Genomic DNA, 21,135 nt, shown 5'->3' on the forward strand with positions numbered 1-21,135 from the left:
CCACCACTTATCTGCTGGGTGACCTAGGGCAAGTCACTTAACTTCTCTGTAACTCAGTTACCTCATCTGTAATATGGGGATTAAGATTCTGAGCCCCATGTGGAACAGGGACTATAACCAACCTAATTAGCTTTGACTGGGACAAAGTAAGCGCTTAACAAATACCATTAGAAAACCAAAATGACAGAAAAAAACTTTCTGCCTGCAAACACATGGTTTGCACTCCAATTGGAATTTTGGCTATTGTCTCAATGAAAAGGGTGTTTGTAAACGAAAGAACAATGAACATGAAAAGTGCTCTAAGCACTTAGTACAGCGCTCTGCACACAGTAAGCGCCCAATAAATACGACTGAATGAATGACCCCAGAAATTCTGAGCCAAAGATAGACTGCAAAAGTCTTTGTTAAATCGAACGGTGATTATTATTTTTATTGTTACGGTACTTGTTAAGCACTTAAGACTGTGAGCCCGTTGTTGGGTAGGCATTGTCTCTGTTGCCGTATTGTACTTTCCAAGCACTTAGTAAAGTGTTCTGCACAGAGTAAAGCGCTCAATAAATACGACTGAATGAATGGATGAAGCACTGTTCTACCTTCAAAATATTGCTGAAATCTGCCCTTTCCTCTTCATACAAACTGCAACCTTGCGGATTCCAAGCATAAAATAAAATAAATTGTGGTATTTGTTAAGCGCTTACTATGTGCAAAGCACTGTTCTAAGCGCTGGGGGAATACAAAGTGATCAGGTTGTCCGACGTGGGGCTCACAGTTTTAATCCCCATTTGACAGATGAGGTAAGTGAGGCACAGAGAAGTTAAGTGACTTGCCCAAGGTCAACAGCTGACTAGCGGCGGAGCCGGGATTAGAAGCCATGACCTCTGACTCCCAAGCCCAAGCTCTTTCCACTGAGCCACGCTGCTTCTGAGAAGCATGAGAAGCAGCATGGCTCAGTGACAAGAGCACGGGCCTGGAGTCCTGAGGTCACGGGTTCTAATCCCGGCTCCTCCACATGTCTGCTGGGTGACCTTGGGCAAGTCAGTTACCTTCTCTTGGCCTCAGTTACCTCATCTGTAAAATGGGGATTAGGACATTGAGCCCCACATGGGACAGGGACTGTGTCCAACCTGATTTGCTTGTTTCCACCCTAGCGTTTAGTACAGTGCCTGCCACATCTAGTAAACACTTAATAAATACCATAATAACAATTACTATTACTTATCCTATCCCAACTTGACTACTGCATCTGCCTCATCGATGACCTCCCAGCCTCCTGTCTCTTCCCACTCGCATCAAAGACATTCAGTTCATATCTCCCCACTCCTCAAAAGCTCCCATAACTACCCATACAACTCCTCATCAAATAGAAGCTCCTTACCATTCTACTTAATCACTTAAGCATTTTATCAGCTCGTCCCATCCTACCTAACCTCACTCATCTCCTTCTAAAGCCCAGCATGCACATTCTGCTCCTTTAGCACCAGCTACTACTCACCGTGCCTTAATCTAGACTATCTCTACACCGACCCTTTTCCCGTCTCCTCCTCCTAACCTGGAACTCCCTCCTCCTCCACGTATGCCAGACCACCATTTTTTCCACCTTCCAAGCATTATTAAGGTCACCTCTCCTCCAAAAGGCCTTCTCCAGTTAAAGCCCTCTTTTCCCCAGCTCACTCTCCCTTCTGCATCGTCTATGCGCTTCAATCTGCGACCTCTGGACACTTGATATTCACCCCACCTCCAAAACACTTATATACATAACTTTAAATTATATATTATAAACTACTTATTTATTCCTATTAACGTCTGTCTCCCCCTCTAGTCTCTAAGATCGCTTTGGGCAGGGGGAATGTTAATTCTGCTAATTCTGTTGCCTCGTATTCTCCCACATGCTTAGTACAGTGCTCTGCACATAGTAAGCACTCAGTAAATATGGTTGATCGATAAATGCTGGGGGACACACAAGTTAATCATGGCAGACCCCATCCCTGTCACAAAACAGGTTCACAGTCTAAGGTCGAGGGAGAACAAGTAATGAATCTCCAGTTGAGGAAACTGAGGCACATGTGACATACCCAGCAGACAAGTCACAGAGCCAGGATTAGAACCCAGGTCCTCTGACTCCCAGGCCTGTGTTTTCCTCCACTAGGCCACACTGCCTTACAGTTTCTAGGCGGGGAGGGGGCGAAACCATGGTAAGGAATAAGAGGGAGGAGAGGGGTCCTCACTTGTGGTTCACACAGGTATGCTAAATTTACCAATTTTTCCAACCATAATTTCACAATTTTGGGAACCTAAAAATGATCAATGTGCTAATGTGCCTGAGAATATTCATGCATAAATGTCTATGTAGTTGGAAAAATCTGAAGTACCTAAAATGCTTAGATGTGTCACTGGCTTGACCTCTCACAACTCAGTAGCATTCTTCCCTTTAGGCTATTATTGATATACTCACATGGGATTCTTTTGTTGTGATATAAAGAATCACAGGAAAGAAGACTGAGGGGACAACCTTGACGTCAAAACCTCAGTGCAAAGTAGCGGCAATTACCATGTAAAGAGTACAGTTTGTTCTTAGATTTGAGGAAAAAAGGGCAGCACCGGGCCTCCTCACCTTTCATGATCCCACGGTGTGGAACCACAACAGGACCAAACGGTGTGGAGATCAGTTAAACTATATCTCTACCTTTTCTACAGAGCAGAAGGAATCTAGACGTGGTGAGTGTCGGGGTGTTTGGATGGTAAGTACCCATCTTCAGCCACTCAACGGCTTTCCTTATGCTTTCCCAAGTCACACCCACACATACACAGGTGAATCAGGGGAGATGGCAACATCCTAATTTCCTCAATTAAGAAATTGAGGAAAACCAAAAGACAATTTTAAAGGTGGATGAGTAATAAATAATTGGGTAGTAAGTCACCGGTAAAAATAAATGTTTTTTATGTATGTGTATGTATACACAGACATCAAAACTTCACATTAGTATTTCCTAGTCAGGGACTTCAGATTTTACCAGCATAAAAGATCATCACAAGAAGAGTTTTTCACTATTTCACATGATAACTATGATTGCTTGCTGCATGCTTACCAAAAATAGAAGAAACCAAAGAATTAGGGAGAAAAATTTATTCCGACTGGATAATATAACGTATCAGCATGTTTTAAAAATCTGAGCAAAATCATATTACATGTATTAATCCCTCAGAGCTGGGCTCCAACGTGACTATCTTGTATCTACCCAAGTTCTTAGTGCAGTGCTTAGTTCATAGTAAGCACTTAACAAATAGCTTCAGGATTATTAGTATTGTTATTGTTCTAATAAGGAATTCTCACCCCCCCCAAGTATTTATGTATTAAGCTCCTCTCCAAAATTTTAAACAGATGACATTTCACTGTTTGAGAAATGAAAAGCCAACAATCCCCCAACTTGCAGTCCTCAGCCTGGAAGCAATCCTGAAAGGCAGAATTGCCCTCTAGTCCTCCCAGACTCTTCATTCACAGTTCCTGGGTGCTTTCCTGTGTCTCTGTAGGCAAGAACATATCTTTTCTCTCGAATAACTAGTACAAAAACAGCCACCCAGATCAAGGCTCTCAACTAGATTCCAGTTGTCACACCCTCATCATTTACACCCGGGAAATTCAAACAAAGTGGAAAGTATGAGCATGGGAGTCAGGAGGTCTTGGGTTCTAATCCCAGCTTTACCACTTGTCTGCTGTGTGACCTTGGGCAAGACATTTCACTTCTCTGGGCCTCATCTGTAAAATGGGGATTGAGACGGTTGAACCCCATGTGGGACAGGGAAGGACTGTGTCCAGCCTTATTTACTTGAATACACCCCAGTGCTTAGTACAGTGCCTGGAACATAGTAAGCGCTGAACAAATACCATAATCATTATTATCCTCCATTTAAAGCCCAGGATGAATGATTACAGCAGTTTAATGAAAGATGGTGGTGGAAGAGGTGAGCTCTTATCTTCCCTCCCTATCGCCGTAGACGGCACTATCATCCTTCCCATCTCAAAGGCCCGCAACCTTGGTGTCATCCTTGACTCTGCTCTCTCATTCAACCCACACATCCAATCCGTCACCAAAACCTGCCGGTCCCACCTTCACAATATCGCCAAGATCCGCCCTCTCCTCTCCATCCAAACTGCTAACTTGCTGGTACAAGCTCTCATAATATCCCGATTAGATGATTGTGTCGCCTCCTCTCTGATCTCTCCCCACTCCAGTTTATTCTTCATTCCACTGCCCAGATCATCTTTCTATACAAACGCTCTGGGCGTGTCACTTCCTTCCTCAAAAACCTCCGGTGGTTGCCTATCAACCTTCGCATGAAACAAAAACTCCTCACTCCTGGCTTCAGAGCTCTCCATCATCTGGCCCCCTCCTACCTCAACTCCCTTCTCTCCTTCTACAGCCCACGCAGTGCACTCCGTTCCTCTGCCGCTAATCTCCTCAAGGTCACTCATTTGAGCCTGTCCTGCTGTCAACCCCTGGCCCACGACCTACCACTGAGCTGGAATGCCCTCCCTCCTCGCATCTGCCAAACTAAATCTCTACCCCTCTTCAAAGCCCTACTGAAAGCTCACCTCCTCCAGGAGGTCTTCCCAGATTGAGCCCTCCCTTTCCCTCTGCCCCTCCTCCCCTCCCCATTGCCCCTACTCTCTCCCTCTGCTCTACCCCCTTCCCCTCCCCACAGCACTTGTGTATGTTTGTATATAGTATTTATTACTCTATTTTACTAAGGATGTATATGTAGCTATGATTCTATTATTCTATTTTGATGGTTTTGATGCCTATCTACTTGTTTTGTTTTGCTGTCTGTCTCCCCATTTTAGACTTTGAGCCCACTGTTGGGCAGGGATTGTTTCTATCTGTTGCCAAATTGTACAATCCAAGTGCTTAGTAGAGTGTTCTGCACACAGTAAGAGCTCAGTAAATACGATTGATTGAAATGAGGCATGATGACTTCAGAAAACTGGGATGGGGGTCAAAGGTTCAGAGGTCTCTGTGGGGGAAGAGTACAGATTTATGGGGAGGAGATGTATGTTGTGGTCACATAGCGGGATTTCAGAGTTGGTGAGGGTAGAGATTGTGCAGTCGCTAGAGATGATGAGATCAAGCGTGTGTCCAAGTTGGAGAATGCGTGAGGTGGTGGGGAGCAGGAGGTCAGTGCAGTTGAGGAGTGATCGAAGGTGGGCAGAGGAAGGGTCATCAGCAACATCGCTGTGGATACAGAAGTCCCCAAGGTTCAACGTAGGCACAGAGAAAAAGAGATGGAATGTGAGAAAGGGATCAAAATCATTAAAGAAGTTGGAGGTGGGACCTGGGATGGGGGGCAGTAGAAGACTGTTACTAGAATCTGGAGTGGGTGGCAGAGGTGGATGATATGGAGCCCCACGTGGGCCAACCTGATTACTTTGTATCTACCCTGGTGCTTAGCACAGTGCTTGGCACATAGTAAGTGTTCAACAATTATCAACATTATTATTATTATGACTGGTATTGACTCCTTTCTCTCCCTCTCTCTCTCAACCCCCAAATTCATTCTGTCAACAAATCCTGTTGGTTTTCCCCTCCACAAAATTTCCTGCATCCACCCCTTCCTTTCCATCCAAAAGGTAGCCAACCAGGTCCAGGCACTTGTCATACTCTCCCCACCTTTAAAACCTTAGTAAAATCAATCTCTTCCGAGAGGGCTTCTTCTACCAACTTTCATTTCCCCTACTCCCTCTCTCTTCTGCATCACCCTTGCACTTGAATTTGTACCTTTTACTCAACCGTCAGCCCCATTGCACTTTTGTACATATCTTTTATTCAAAGAGGAAAGCAGCACAGCCTAGTGGATAGAGCCCGGGCCTGGGAGTCAGAAGGACCTGGGTTCCAAACCCAGCTCGGCCACTGGTCAGCTGGGTGGCCTTGGGCGAGTCACTTAACTCCTCTGTGCCTCAGTTACCTCATCTGTAAAACTGAGATCGAGACTGTGAGTCCCATGTGGGACAAGGACTTTGTCCAACCTCCTTAATTTGTATCTACCCAAGCGCTTAGTTCAGAGGCTGGCATATACCATAATAGTACCATAATTAGTATTATTAAACATTCTTTTAGAAACATCTTTGGAAATCTGCTGTCTTGTTTTTATCATCCAGCTGTAAAATCAAGGCATAACAAGCATTGAGAAATGGACACATTCCCACATTCTTCTCATTACGCACTGAGGTGGCCAAAGCCTCAGGAGCCTCAGCAGTCAGTAATATGGAGGCAGATGTGTTTTTGATGCAGACTACACGGCCCCCAGAGCCCCATGCCTCAGGGCAGGCACCCTCCAGGTGCTCCCCTCCCTTGCACCCTGTTTCTGCAGCAGGGACATGGCTGAAGCGCTAAGGAAAAGGAGGGGGTGCTCAAGTTGTGGGTGAGAGGAGGGAAAGATCCCATGGTCCTAGAGCTAATCTGCTGGCCTCCATACTGCTATTTTCTGGGATCCCTGAGGATCCTTGAAGTATGGAGACTGAACCCCTCATGAGTTCTGGTGACCCTCCCCACCACATAAGGCAACAACAGCTTTTTCCTTTGCAAAGATGAAATGGCCCAACTCCTCAAACTCCCACCTTACCACTTGAAGCATTTTTTAAGTTCACTAACAAAGGGCTTCTTGGGATTCCTAGGATTTCTCTCATCATAGACTCCTTTACCCCTCACCGTAGTCCCCTGCCTGGAACACGCTCCCACTTCATGTCTGACAGACCACACCACCCAATCTTCAAAGCCCTACTAAAATCACATCTTCTCCAAGAAGCCTCCCCTAACCTTTCACTTCCCCAACCAATTCTCCCTTCCCTTCTGCGCTGCCCATGAACTCAAGTCCAAACCATCTAAGCACTTTGAACTCACCCCACCCTGACCCACACAGCACTTATGTACAACTCATTTTACTCTTCCACTTCCCCTGCCTGTAATGTATTTCAGTGTCGGTCTCCCTCATTATATTGTAAACTCCTCAAAGACAGAGATTACATCTACCAACTGTACTGTACTCTCCCTAGAGTTTAGTACAGTGCTCTGCAGTGCTCAGTGCTCAATAAATGTCACTGATTGATTGACTGATAACAGGAAAGCTCTGGTGTATGGGGCATCAGTGGGATACGTCATTACACAGATCAGACCTGGAGTCACTGTGGGTGGTGCCTTCAGATATGGAGAAGGGCTGAGCCATGATCCCTGATGGTCAGGACATGGATTTGGGCCAAGCTGTGATCCTGGAAGAACACAAGATATAGAGAGGAACCAGAGATCTGATTCTGAAAGACTGGGATAACCAGAAGTTTGGTGTCCAGAATTAGGACTCTGGAGGAGTGAGGCCCCTACAACTCAGACGGAGAAATGGCAGTGAGCCAACCAGGCATTCAAAAATTCTGCCTGTCCCAAGAAGGGGAACTATGGAATGCATAGGACCCAAGAGAAGCCAATAGGGGTCCAGGAGCTCCTAAATTGATTCTGGGATTTAGGACTAAGAACTCTCAGAACCATCACAGGGCATCAGATACTTAAACAAATTAGAGATAGAAGGAAGTTAAAGAGTATAAAGATATATACCCAAGTGCCTCAGTGGGCACTTAAGAGTCCTGTAAATGTGCCCAGAGTTCCTAAGGTGGGCTGGCTGCTGTTTACAAGTCAAGAACCTTCAATGCAGTGGACAGTTAAAAATGAACTTTCAAAGTTCAGTGCTTTTCAAATTTTACTTTAATATCACTTAAGCATAAGAAGTGTGTCGAGCAGGCCTTTCATAATCAAACATGCCGACTGAATCCTTTAGATTAGCGGTGGTAACTTCTTAAGATTCTCACACACATTGAAAGATCATAATGTTAAAAGTGCATGAGGGTTGAGATGTGATGAAGAGTTCTACTGTTAAAATAACTTTTTTGATTCAATTTACCAAATCTAACAAAAATGATTATATTTTAACCCCTCAGCATTTATTTGAAAACATTGTCCTGAAGAAGTTTAAATACGGATCCATTCGTCTTTAATTTTTTGAGGAAAAAATAAACATAACAGTTCTAAGGCAGAGATCACACAATCTTCTTGCATTTCAAGAAGACTGTGTCTGTATCCTAGGAGAATTAGAGTTTAATCAATCAATGGTATTTCAATTGAGCACTTGTGCAGCATGCAGAGCACTGTAGTAAGCACTTGGAAGAGTACAATGCAAAAGAGTTGGTAGACACAATCCCTGCCAATCCACTTCCTCAACCTCCCAAGCCCTCCTAAAAAGTCACCTCCTCCAGGAGGCATTCCAGGAATCACTCTCCACATTCCTGGCCATGCTAACCCATCAGCCACATTAGCATGTATCTTTTTGTCTCTCTATTTGTATATAAACTTCATAGTCTTGCCAAAGACTAGGCCTGCACCTGGAAAAAGAAAAGAACAGATCACGGTGGCCCTGAAATGAAAATGAAATTTTTCAGAAGGGACGATCTCGGCATAATCATTGATATTTATGAAGAACTATTTAAGGAGGAGTAGGAAATTGTAACCTCCTTGAGGGCAGGGATTGTGTCTACCAACTCTATTGTACTTTTCCAAGCACTCAGTACAGTGTTCTGCATAGAGTAAGTGCTCAATTAAAACTATTGATCACGTGACTTGCTCCAGATAAATCAAAAAAATGAACACAAAGAGGAGTTCCAGATGCAGCGGTGGATGGGGTGGTAAGAGAACTAAGAAAAAGCACTACAGGACTGACAGATTAATTGTCTGTGGAACACTGAGAAGTACCAAACCCGCTTGAACAGATTTTAATGAGATTTGGAGGGCGGGTAATATGGGGAGAACCAGGAGGCAGGATATCCCCCACTTTCCTGAAAAAGAGAGATGCAGAGGAGGATGTTAAGAATGGAGGGCCATTCCAATTATGCGATCTTCACGAGCCAACTTCTGAGGAACCTGGAGATAATGGCAGATGAGTTGATCCACAAAATGTAGAGAAGTGTGGTAACAGGGAAAACAGATTGTGAACTGTCTGGCGGATCTAAGGGAGATCTTTGCACATGCCAAGGAAGGGAGTTTGAGCGGGTATCACTCCAGCCTGGAGTAGGAGTACATTTTTGGCAGAATAAACTATGCTTTTTTCTATTAAAGGATGTCTACAGCATGCCAGAGGAGGTCAGAAAAGCCACGACATTATGAGTGTCACCAACGTGAATAGGCAGATTAATGAAGACATAGATGTTGGGAGTGAGGTTAAGGCAGGGCATTTCCCCAGTGTCTCTTACGTACAGAGAGAAAGGAAAGACAAAATGTCATTTGGAGCTAGTTATGACTTCTCTGTTAAGGTAGCCAAGGAACAAGGAGTGGACCACTGTTTACAGGTGTATGAGGAGTACAGGAGATGTTCAGAGGCAAAATGAACACCGAGAAATATCAACTAATAAGATCGGTGTGGGCAGACATCCAGAGAGAGTGGTTAAAAAGATAAAACTGTGGTCAAAAGTTTAGAAAACTTGTATGTGGGCCAAGATAATGTCAAAGAAAATTGGGAGGGGAAAACAGAAGAGGATGAAAGGTAGACTACACTTTGAGAGCCACAGAATTATTGGGCAACATCAGAGTGAGAACGACGAAAAGGTTTTTGGTACCCAATGTTTTTATTCATCAGTCAAGAATGACTGGTGCCCAGGAACACACAGCACATTTTTAAAAAATTTTCTTTCATGCTCTGTGAGGGCACAGGACTGACGTCACAAAAGGAAAGATTACGCATTTGGATGGGGAGTTGAAGATCAATGCGTATGCATTTTACAGACTGATTTGTATGCATTTTAATGTTCAGAAGGAGGCAAGAGAATAAAGTTTTAAAGGGCAGCACCTGCTTCTGGGTGTGTAACGGGTACGCTCCAAGTTGTCAAAGAGGAGAAGAGGGATTGGGGGGACTCATGGCAGCCACAGAGAAGTTGCCCAAAAGATCGAGAAATGGGAATGAACACGAGCTAACAGAAAACAGAAAGGACATTTTACATGGAGAAATGTTACATGTACAGCTAAATTGGATCCAGTGCCATGGATACTTGAAGGGAGAGATGGAAGACGCCTTCCATGTTTGACTAAGTTGGCTACGAGCGAGAGATGCAAGGATATGGCATGGCATGGGGATGTATGATAAACTAAGGTGAACATCAAAGTCAGAGGCTACACAGACTCCTCATAACCATGGAAATACCAGAGCGCCATTCATCATGACAGCCAGTGGTGAAAGACATCTGGATGGTTTGGGATAAGGAATTGAGGAAACAGAGTTGGGAGTTTTAACACTTAAGGAAAGAACATATGTTTTTAAACTAAAAAAAACTGGAGAATTACGGTTTAAAACTCCCTCTAGGGATTCACATTTTATGGGAAAATCAGAATGAAGAATATGAAGGGAGTAAATGAAACTTACACAATTGAAAGTTAAAGTGGATTTGGGTATGGGGGGCTAGGTGATGGATTCTGGATGAAAGGAGAGGGGCCAGGAAAGGCCAAACATCCCAGAACAGTGGGGAGAGGTGGGTCATCCAGACAAGTTTGGCCCAGGGCTCAGTAGGAAAGAACTCAAATACATAACTCTGGACTGAAATTCACTCCTCTGACATAACGAGCAGTGTAGCCTAATGGAAAGAGCATGGGCCTGGGAGTCAGAGGACCTGGGTTCTAATCCCAGATCTGCCAACTGCCTGATGCATGACTTTGGGCAACTCATTTCACTTCTCTGTGTCTCAGTTTCCTCATCTGAAAAATTGGGATGAAATACTTGATATCCTTCTTAGTTAGACTATGAGACCCTTGTGGGGTAGGGATTGTGTCTGTCCTGATTATCTTGTACCTGTCCCAGTGCTTAGTATATTGCTTGGTCCAGAGTAAACACTAAATATTATTATTAAATGTTATTATTAGGTAACTAGGGAATGTACTCCAGCCTGACACCAAGCCATGGCTAACACCCCTGCAGCTTGTCTGGACTCCCTGACAGCAGGGTTTTTAGTAACTGCTCTCAGGCAGGGGTACATTTCCAGCACACAAGGTGGTTCTTGGCTGGAGGCCTTGAAAAAACCAATTTTAGATCCACTTTACTTGGGAAGGATGAAAGGCACCTGCTTCCTTCATTTGGATCATGATGCACTCTACTATCAAGAATGGCAGATGAGCCTCACTTGTGAAACATCCGGAGGACATACATGGAGAAGGTGGCTGTAGGAAACAGCACCAGGAATGTCCCCCCCCCGCCCCTCGGACCACAGAGGGCAACAACCATGAACAACCAACCATGTGAACACAGAATAATTTTTTTCATTTTCATGTTCCAAACTCACACACAAAGTGACCATGACATAATGCCAATGCTGTCCCTCAGAACCAAGCCAGAGCATGCAGTTGCCTTGGTAACCCCTGTGGCCTCTGCTCCCCACACTTGCCAGCTACTTTTCAGGATTATTGATGGGTCGGTCAATCAATCGTTAGATCAGTGGCATTTACTGAGTTGTCTACACCCGCTGTCTCAAGTTCCTCTCCAATTCTCTCCTTGACCCTCTACCATCTGGCTTCCATCCACCTCATGCCACAGGAACCAACCTTTCAAAGGTCACTAGTGATGTCTTTCTCACCAAACCCAATGGCCTCTACTCTGTCCTAATCCTCCTCAAACTCTCAGCTGCCTTTGACACTGTCGACCAAATCCTTCTCCTGGAAACATTATCCAACCTCGGCTTCACTGACACTGTCCTCTCCTGGTCCTCCTCCCATCTCTCTGGCCATTCATTCTCAGTCTCTTTCATGGGCTCCTCCTCTGCCTCCGACCTCCTTAACTGAGGGGTTCCCTCAAGATTCAGTTCTGGGTCCCCTTCTATACTCCATCTACAGCCACTCCTCCGGAGAACTTATTCAGTCACAGGGCTTTAACTACCACCTCTATGCAGATGATACCCAAATCTACATACCAAATCTACAAATCTACCAAATCTACACCCTCTCGCTTCCTCTCTGCAGTCTCCCATTTCCTCCTGCTTTCAAGACATCTCTACTTGGATGTCCTGTCACCACCAACTTAACACGTCTAAAATTGAACTTCTTTTCTTCCCACCTAAACCCTGTCCTCCCCCTAACTTTCTCATCCCTGCAGCTATCAGTACAGTGCTCTGCACCTAGTAGACACCTATATAGTACTCCTCACTCCACAGGTGCTCAATCAGTCCTGAGGACCTTCTGCTGAAGACGACAACAGTTGGATATATCAGATGCTTCCGCTGCTGTGGCTCTATGGCCATGGATGAATTTGGCAATTTCAGAGGCCAGAGGAACATTCTTGGAGCTCTCTGACCCCCCAGTTGTTTGCTGACCAGGATCACTGGGAAAACTGCACACTTCTATGGAACCTGTGGCCATCAGAATCCCACCATTACCTACTGTCTTATCCTTCCTGCCCTTATCCCTCTGGCTGCTGCTGCTGCTCTGTCAGATATAGTCCCGGCCACACCTTGCAGAGAACACTAAATCCCCCTCACAGTGAGACCAGTACTCTTCCTGGGGAAAACCTCCTCCTACCTCACCGCCCTTCTCTCTTTCTACTGCCCATCCCCTTCGCTCCACTCCTCTGCCGCTCACCTCCTCACCGTCCCCCGTTTACACCTATCCCGCCGTCAACCTCTGGCCCACATCCTACCGCTGTCCTGGAATGGCCTCCCTCCTCACCTCCGCCAAACTAACTCTCTTCCCCTCTTTGAAGCCCTACTGAGAGCTCACTTCCTCCAAGAGGCCTTCCCGGACTGAGCTTCCCCCTTTTCCCTCTGCTCCCCCTCCACCCTCTGCTCCTCCCCCTTCCCCTCCACTCAGCTGAGCCCCCTTTCCCTCTGCTCCCCCTCCTCTCTCCTCCCCACCCCATTCTCTGCTCCTCCCCCTCCCCCTTCCCCTCAGCACTGTGCTCATTTGTATATATTATTTATTACCGTATTTATTTTGTTAATGAGGTGTACATCCTCTTGATTCTATTTATCGTGATAATGTTGTCATGTTTTTGTTTCGTTCTGTTTTGCTCTGCCGTCTGTCTCCCCCGATTAGACAGGGAGCCCGTCACTGGGCAGGGATTGTCTCTATCTGTTGCCGAACTGTACATTCCAAGCGCTTAGTACAGTGCTCTGCACACAATAAGCACTCAATAAATACTATTGAATGAATGAATGAAAACAGCCTGTGGGTTCAGTTTGGCCTAGGCTGAAGGCAGAGGGGGAGGTCAGATACTGCCCTGGTTCCCCATCCCCCAATAAGGCCAAGAAATCACACTTACCTAGATCTAGATGTATGGCAGGCACGAACGAATTTAGAAAGAAAACGAAGATAACAAATCCCAGCACCATCAGGCATTTGACGAGAAGGATTTTGTCCACTATTCTGTGCTGTGGGAAGGAAACGGCCCCGCGTTATCCAGGAAATTATCGTCCTTCCTCCAAAGCATTCGTTGTCCTGCCTGAATCGGCTCCTCTGACTCTTTCTCCAACAAAAGAGGTGTTAAATGTGGACTTGTGAAAAGCCAGTAATGAAAGTGTTTGCTTTCTATAGTGATAAATCTGGGATGATTAAAAACCAATGAGCTATGAGTTCTGATGTTTAGAAATATGAAGACATCAAAGAGTCAACCATTTATCAGGTACAGTATTTCCAATTTCCATTTGTAGGGGAAGGGAAAGGATTCACCAATACTCCTCAGGCTCTGGCCTCCCCCAATGGCTGATCTGATGTGCAGAATAACATAGCATTGTAACGTTGGATATTCCACGGGCTGAGGCTTCGGACCCCACAGGAGCAGAATGGGATAGAACCCCTCCAACCCAAACCCACTCTGGAAGGAAGTGCGGAGTCCATCAGGCTAGACAGGTGCCCTACCTCTTCTCCTATTCATGCAGATAAAACCCGTGTGTACCCTCTAGACTGTAAGTAAGCATGCTGTGGGCAGGGAATCTGTGGCACTGCATTCTCCCAAGCGCTTAGTAGAATACTCTGCAACTATAAGCGCTCAATAAAAACTACGATGATGATGTTTCTGTGCTTTAGTGTGTCTTCATGTATGTGTGATTACATGGTTGCCTATATGATTGTGTGTGCCTGAAGTGTGGGGGGGGGGGGGGGAACCGGGGGTACGCACCTCAGATCCACCCAGTGGAGCTGAAACAGGAAGAGCAAGTGAGTCTCAGCAAAGCAGCTTTGACTGGGTCACGGATCGGGGAGCGCAGCCCGAAGAGGAAAGAATTAAAGACAAGGGGGACCTAGGGTCAGGATAATCGATCAATTAATCAATTAAAGGTACTTACTGAGGGCTTCCTGTGTGCAGAGCACTGTACTTTTGTTATGGTATTTGTAAAGCACTTACTGAGCATCAGGTGCTGTATTAAGCACTGGGATAGATACGAGATAATCTCATTCTTTCCCACATGAGACTTTAAACCCCATTTTACAGATGAAGGAAGTGAAGCAGCGTGGCTCAGTGGAAAGAGCCCGGGCTTGGAAGTCAGAGGTCATGGGTTCGAATCCCAGATCTGCCACTTGTCAGCAGTGTGACTGAGGGCAAGTCACTTCACTTCTCTTTGCCTCAGTTACCTCATCTGTAAAATGGGGATTAAGACTGTGATCCTCACGTGGGACAATCTGATTACCCTGTATCTACCTCAGCGCTTAGAACAGTGCTCTGCACATAGTAAGTGCTTAACAAATACCAACATTATAAAGTGAAGTGGCCGAAGGCCACCCAGCAGACAAGTGGCAGAATTCATTCGATAGTATTTATTGAGCGCCTACTATGTGCAGAGCACTGTTCTAAGCGCTGGGAGATTCAGTACAAAAGAGTTGGTACAAACTTTCCCGGCCCATCACGGGCTTACTGTCTAAAGGGAGAGACACATATTAATATAAACAAATAGGATAGGAAAGAGAATCCCAGAGAGAAGGAAAGAGAAACAAACCAGGACCTAAAAATGAACTCAGAGCCTCAAAGGAGAATTGGGGAAACTGAAGAGACACGAACATGGGTTCCTGTCTCCTAGAGCATGGGCCTGGGAGTCAGAAGGTCATGGATTCTAATCCCAGCTCCACCACTTGTCTGCTGTGTGACTTTGGGCAAGTCACTTCACTTCTCTAGGCCTCAGTTACCTTACCTGAAAAATGGGGATTGAGACTGTAGGCCCCACTTGGGACAGGGACTGTGTCCAACCCGATTTGTTCATATCCACTCCGGTACTTAGTATAGTGCCTGGCACATAGTGAACACTTAATAAACAGCATTAAAAAAAAAAGGAACACAGGCTAGGGCCCAGCCCAAGGCCCAGAGACGGAGAGGAACAGGAGAAATCACCAGGAGACTAGAGGAGGATAAACAGAAAGCACAAGTTGACGACCACTAGAAAAAGCAGGAAATAATTCGGTATGCAAGCAAAGACACAGACTGTGAGAAATGAGGAAGCTGCTGGGAGAGTGTAAGACTGTTGTTTCATCGAGGACTTAAAGGGAGGGAAAGAAGGTTGTTTGGATTAGTACCTAGCTGCTGTGTGAGTTGGTGGTTGGAGAAGACTGTGTCGGTCATGGGGGAGAGGTTGGGGGACGTAGGTATTTCTGAATTTCTCATTCCCTAGTTTCTCTGACTCCACCTTCATTAGGCCCTGTCGTAATGAGAGTTCAAAGCAGCCTCCTCTAAATATAAAAGTATGGACTAGAATACCACTCTTTCAATTGCATCCTATTTCTGAGTGGACCAGAAAAGACCAAAAACAATCCCTTGCTTTTCATAAGGCTAATCTTCGTGTTTCTTGTGCTCCATCTCAAAAAGAGCACTAAACAGAAATGTTCCTCAAACAATCCGCCTCAAACAAAAGTCAGTTGGTGGGAGAGTAGCTTCAAGTTGAAGTTTCATAATGAATAGGGAGCTCCTATCTATCGACAATAAAATAAATTTTCTGGACCAACATTTTAAAAATAATTTCATTAATCTTTTTTCAGAGGGTATAGACTTCCAATTTCAGCAATTTTCATGTCAGTAACCCATGTCCATCCATCTTTCCCCTCCCCCCTCCCTTCATTCAGCCCTTAAATTCTCTTGGAATTTAGCTGTGACATCACCAAAACAAAACTGCTTTCCGGCCAGCTGTTTCCCCCTTCTTACCTAGACAGGGAGGTGAGATAAGATCCTTCCTTCTCTCACCAACCTATTACTATCTAGGCATCAAGGCTGGAAAGCCATGGGAAGAAGTTCCAGGAATAAACCCACTGGAAACTTCCGAAAGCCAAAGGGTCCCCTCCTTCCATTCTCACCTTCTTTTGGAGCTCCTGGATGGTTACCTCCCAGTTTTTATCTTCCTGAGATATTTGTCTAAAAAAGAATATCACAGTCATTAGAGTTTGCAGGAGAATAAACAGTTCAGCTACATCCTTCGGCAGCTATTTCTGGCCATTATCTGCCAGCTCTTGGGAATTCAATTTCACTCCGGTAGTCTGGCTACTAACCAGGTTGCTTGCTTTCTAATGAAAGTAGCCTAGGGGGAAAAGCACGGGCCTGGGAGTCAGGAGATAAGGTTCTAGTCCCAACTTTTGCCTAAAGCCAGTGAGGTGACCTTGAGCAAGTCACTGAAATGTCTCCTTACTTGTTTTCTCATCTCTAAAATGGAGAAAAGATACCTGCTCTCCGAACCTTTGAGGTGGTGAACCCATATGAGACGGGATTGTCTTGTATCCGCCCGAGAAGCAGCAGCAGGAGTAGTAATTAATCAATCAACTGTATTCATTGAATGCTTACTGAGTGTAGAACGCCATACTAAGAACTTGGAAAAGTAGAGTACAACAGAGTTGGAAGCATTAATCTAAATAAATGAATTACGGCTACGCACTCGATGCTGTGGGGTCGAGGGTGAAGTGAATAAGCGGTGCAGATCCAAGTTCAAGGGTGACGCAGAAGGGATTGAGAGATTTGGAAATGAGTAGTGATAGTATTTCACTGGACATATACTAGATGCACTGCTCCATACTAAGTTTTTGGGAAAATGCTACACGGAAAAGTGATGGGTCCTCCTCCCGGAAAGACTTTACCCTTTAAAAGGGGAGACTGACAAAACAAAATATACAATTGGCTAATCAAAATAAAGAAGAGATTGAACAGTTGGATAAACTGAAGCAGCGTGGCTCAGTGGAAAGAGCCTGGGCTTCGGAGTCAGAGGTCATGGGTTCGACTCCCGGCTCTGCCACTTGTCAGCTGTGTGACTGAGGGTGAGTCACTTAACTTCTCTGTGCCTCAGTTACCTCATCTGTAAAACGGGGATTAACTGTGAGCCTCACGTGGGACGATCTGATTACCCTGTATCTCCTCCAGTACTTAGAACAGTGCTCTGCACACAGTAAGCGGTTAACAAATACCAACATTATTATTATTATTATAAACATACATGCAAGTTCTTATGTGGGGTTTGGCTGTTGTTGTCTTATGCTGTCGAGTCGTGTCCGACCCGTAGCGGCACCATGGACACGTCTCTCCCAGAACGCCCCACACCTCCATTTGCAATCGTTCTGGTAGTGGATCCACCGAGTTTTCTTGGTAAAAATCCAGAAGTGGTTTACCAATGCCTCCTTCCCCGCAATAAACCTGAGTTTCCACCCTCGACTCTCTCCCATGCCGACATTGCCCAGCACAGGTGAGTTTTGACTTGCAGCAGCCTTCCACTCTCTAGCCACTGCCCAAGCTAGGAATGGAATGGACGGGCCTCTGCTTGCCTATCCCTCCCACAGTCCAGACTGGTAGAATACTGGAAACGCTCCAGGTGCGACCCTGAGAGGTGACTGGGGGTTCTAAATAAATAATAATAATAACGATGGTATTTGTTAACTGCTTACTATGTGCCAAGCACTGTTCTAAGCACTAGGGTAGATCCAGGTTAATCAGGTCGTCCCACATGGGGCTCACAGTCTTAAGCCCCATTTTACAGATGAGGTAACTGAAGCACAGAGATGTTAAGTGATTTGCCCAGAATCACACAGCTGACAAGTGGCGGAGCGGGGACTAAAGCCCATGACCTCTGACTCCCAAGCCTGGGCTCTTTCCACTGAGCCACGCTGCTTCTCACACCAGTACTATAAGCGAATGGTGGGTTGGTAGGGGTCAGAGTGTTGGGGAAGGTTTGTTGGGATCTTAGAAGGGCTGAGAAAATGAGTAATAATAATAATAATGTTGGTATTTGTTAAGCATTTACTGTGTGCCAAGCACTGTTCTAAGCTCTGGGGTAGATACAAGATAATCAGGTTGTCCCACGTAGGGCTCATAGTTTTCATCCCTATTTTACAGGTGAGGTAACTGAGTCTCAGAGAAGTGAAGTGACTTGTCCAAGGTCACACAGCTGACAAGCAGCGGGGCCAGGATTCGAACCCATGACCTCTGACTCCCAAGCCCGGGCTCTTTCCACTGAGCCACGCTCCTTCTCAGTTTGTGAGTAGAGTTTGTGATTTGATTCATCTGGGGAAGGAGGAAGCTCCAGGCTGGGGAATGGTGTGAGTGAGGGAATGGAAGCAGAAGAGTGGAGAGAGTGGCTTAGTTAATGTGGGAAGAATGAAGTGAATGAGCTTGGGGGCTTCAAGAAAAGAGACCGGATTCACAGAAGGTAGGCAGAAAGTCTTGAAGCCAATCATGAGGAATTTCTGCTTGATGAGAAAGAACATGGGAAGCCGGTGTAGGGTTCTTAGGAGAGGAGAGATGACTCAAAATGATCCAGCAGCCGCATGAAGGATAGATTTCAATCAATCAATTAATAAATCAGTGATACGGGTAGAATACTTGGCAGTGTTGACAGATGTGATCCCTGCCTGTATATATCATTTATCTATTTATTTATATTACTGTTTGCTTCCCACTCTAGACTGTGAGCTCGCTGTGGGCAGGGAATGTGATGCTTTATGGTACTCTCCCAAGCGCTTAGTACAGTGTTTTGCACACAGTAAGCACTCAATAAATATACTTAATAAATAGCTTATAGTCTATGGGGAAAATAATAAATAATAATAATAACTGTGGTACTTGTTAGCGCTTTCTATGTGCCTAGCACTCTCCTAAGCACTGGGGTAGATACAAGTTAATCAGGGAGGACACAGTCCCTGTCCCACATGGGGCTTGCACTCTTATGCCCATTTTACAGATGAGGTAACTGAGGCCAAGAGAATAATAATGATAATAATGGCATTGGTTAAGCACTTACTATGTGCCAGGCACTGTACTAAGCTCTGGGCACTGTATTAAGCCCTGATAATTACGGTACTTGTTAAATGCTTACTATGTTCTAAGCACTAGGGTAGAATACAAGGTAGTCAGGTTGGACCCAGTCCCTGTCCCACACGGGGCTCACACTCTTAGTCCCCATTTTACAGATGAGGTGACTGAGGCCCAGAGAAGTGAAGTAACTTGCCCAAGGTCACACAGCAGTGGCATGTGGCAGAGCTGGGATTAGAACCCATGACCCCCTGACTCCCAGATCCATGCTCTATCCACTATGCCAAACTGATTCTCCAAAGTTAACTGACTTGCCCAAAGTTACCCAGCTGACAAGTGGCTGGGCTGGGATTAGAACCGAGGTCCTTCTGACTCCCAGGCCCCTGCTAAACCACTAAGCCCTCTAGATTAGGGAGAGATGAATTAAGTGAGTATAAGATTATTTACACAAATACCGTGGGACTGGGATAAGTATCAAACTGCTTACGAGGTACAGAGCCAAAGGCACAATCGGTGCATACGGGAGGGCAAAGGGGGAAATAAAGGGCTTCATCTGGAAAGGCCTCTCGGAGATGTCTGAAGGTGAGGAGAGCGGTGGATTGTTGGATAGGAAGCGGGGAGGGAGTTTCAGGGCCAAGGGAGAACGTGGGCAAGTGGCAGGACAGGAGCAGAACGTGAGGGTTGGGTCGTAGGGAGAGAACTAATTGAATGTCCTAGAGCAGATGGGAAGGAGTTGTATTTGATGTGGAGGTAACCGGGCAACCACTGGCGGTTTTTGAGGAGTGGGAAGTTATGGACTGAACAGTTTTTGAGAAAAATGATCCTGGTAGCACGGTAAAACAGGTGCTGGAGACGAAAGAGACAGGATGGGCTGGAGACAGAGACCGGTAAGGAGGCTGACACCATAGTCCAGCCTTGATAATGACAAGAGTTTAGGTGAAGATTGTAGCTGGTGGGCAGAAGGGACAGATCTAGGGGATGTTTTGTACGAAGACAGGCAGAATCTGTTGGTAGATTGCAAGTGGGACTTTAAGACAGCGAGCAATTAAGGATAACATCAAGATTGTAAGCTACTGGGACAGGAAGGATGGTAACGTTGGATTAGTGAATTGGAGAAGGTAAGTGGATAAGTGAGCCTGGAAGGAAGGTGAGTAGGTCCGTTTTAGACATGTTGATTTAAGACGCTGATGGGATATCCAAATAGAAATGCTCTGGAGGCAAAAAAGACAGGGCTAAAGAGGTAGATTTGGAAGACATACGCACAGAGGTGGTAAAGGAAAGCTCGTGAGCACGTGACCAACTCTTATTATACTGTAGTCTCCTAAATGCTTAGTACAGTGCTCTGCACACAGTAAGTGCTCAATAAATTGAACTGGTTGATTGTGGAGAAGGCAGAGTTGAGTCTCCGGCAGCTAGGGAAGTCCGGGTTGCAAGGGTGATGGTGGAAGAGAGGCAAGGAGGGAGGAGTGATAACCTGAGATAAATGGAGTCCAGAGAGCGGTGGTCACAGTAGAGAAATTCAAGGACTGAATTCAAGGGACATTAGATGTGGATGAGGTAGGTTAGAAGGTTGTGGTGGTTAAGTACAGTGACCAACTCATTATTACTTTTCATGCTCCTGGGCCTGAAAGTCCATGTGTAATTTTTCAGTAAATCACTGAATATTCCATTTTATTGCTGCTCATTTTCAATTTTATTTCATTTCATAATGGAATTTCCAAAATCTCAGATGAACCATCAGAAAAGTGAAACTTTCTTCCTAAAGCATGAAACTTTTCAAGTCATTTTAGAAGAGGGGACTGAATGGATAAAGTCAACAAACAATATCAGGGTTTTAATCCCAGCTCTACAATGTGCCTGCTGGGAGATCTT

The 21,135-nt window shown here is 45.4% G+C and overlaps 1 protein-coding gene across 1 annotated transcript in view; it reads right to left on the minus strand.

Moving 5' to 3' along the window:
* The window catches only part of OCA2 (OCA2 melanosomal transmembrane protein), a 227,071-nt gene that overhangs the window by 81,853 nt on the left and 124,083 nt on the right, over positions 1-21,135 (minus strand). Inside the window, exons 17-18 of the mRNA XM_039914722.1 lie at positions 16,332-16,389; positions 13,321-13,429 (exon numbers count right to left, since the gene is read on the minus strand). Coding sequence (XP_039770656.1) covers positions 13,321-13,429; positions 16,332-16,389 — 167 coding nt within the window. The remainder of the gene's footprint in view (positions 1-13,320; positions 13,430-16,331; positions 16,390-21,135) is intronic.

This window comes from Ornithorhynchus anatinus, chromosome 18 (genome assembly GCF_004115215.2).
Source record: "Ornithorhynchus anatinus isolate Pmale09 chromosome 18, mOrnAna1.pri.v4, whole genome shotgun sequence".
Lineage (NCBI taxonomy): Eukaryota > Metazoa > Chordata > Mammalia > Monotremata > Ornithorhynchidae > Ornithorhynchus > Ornithorhynchus anatinus.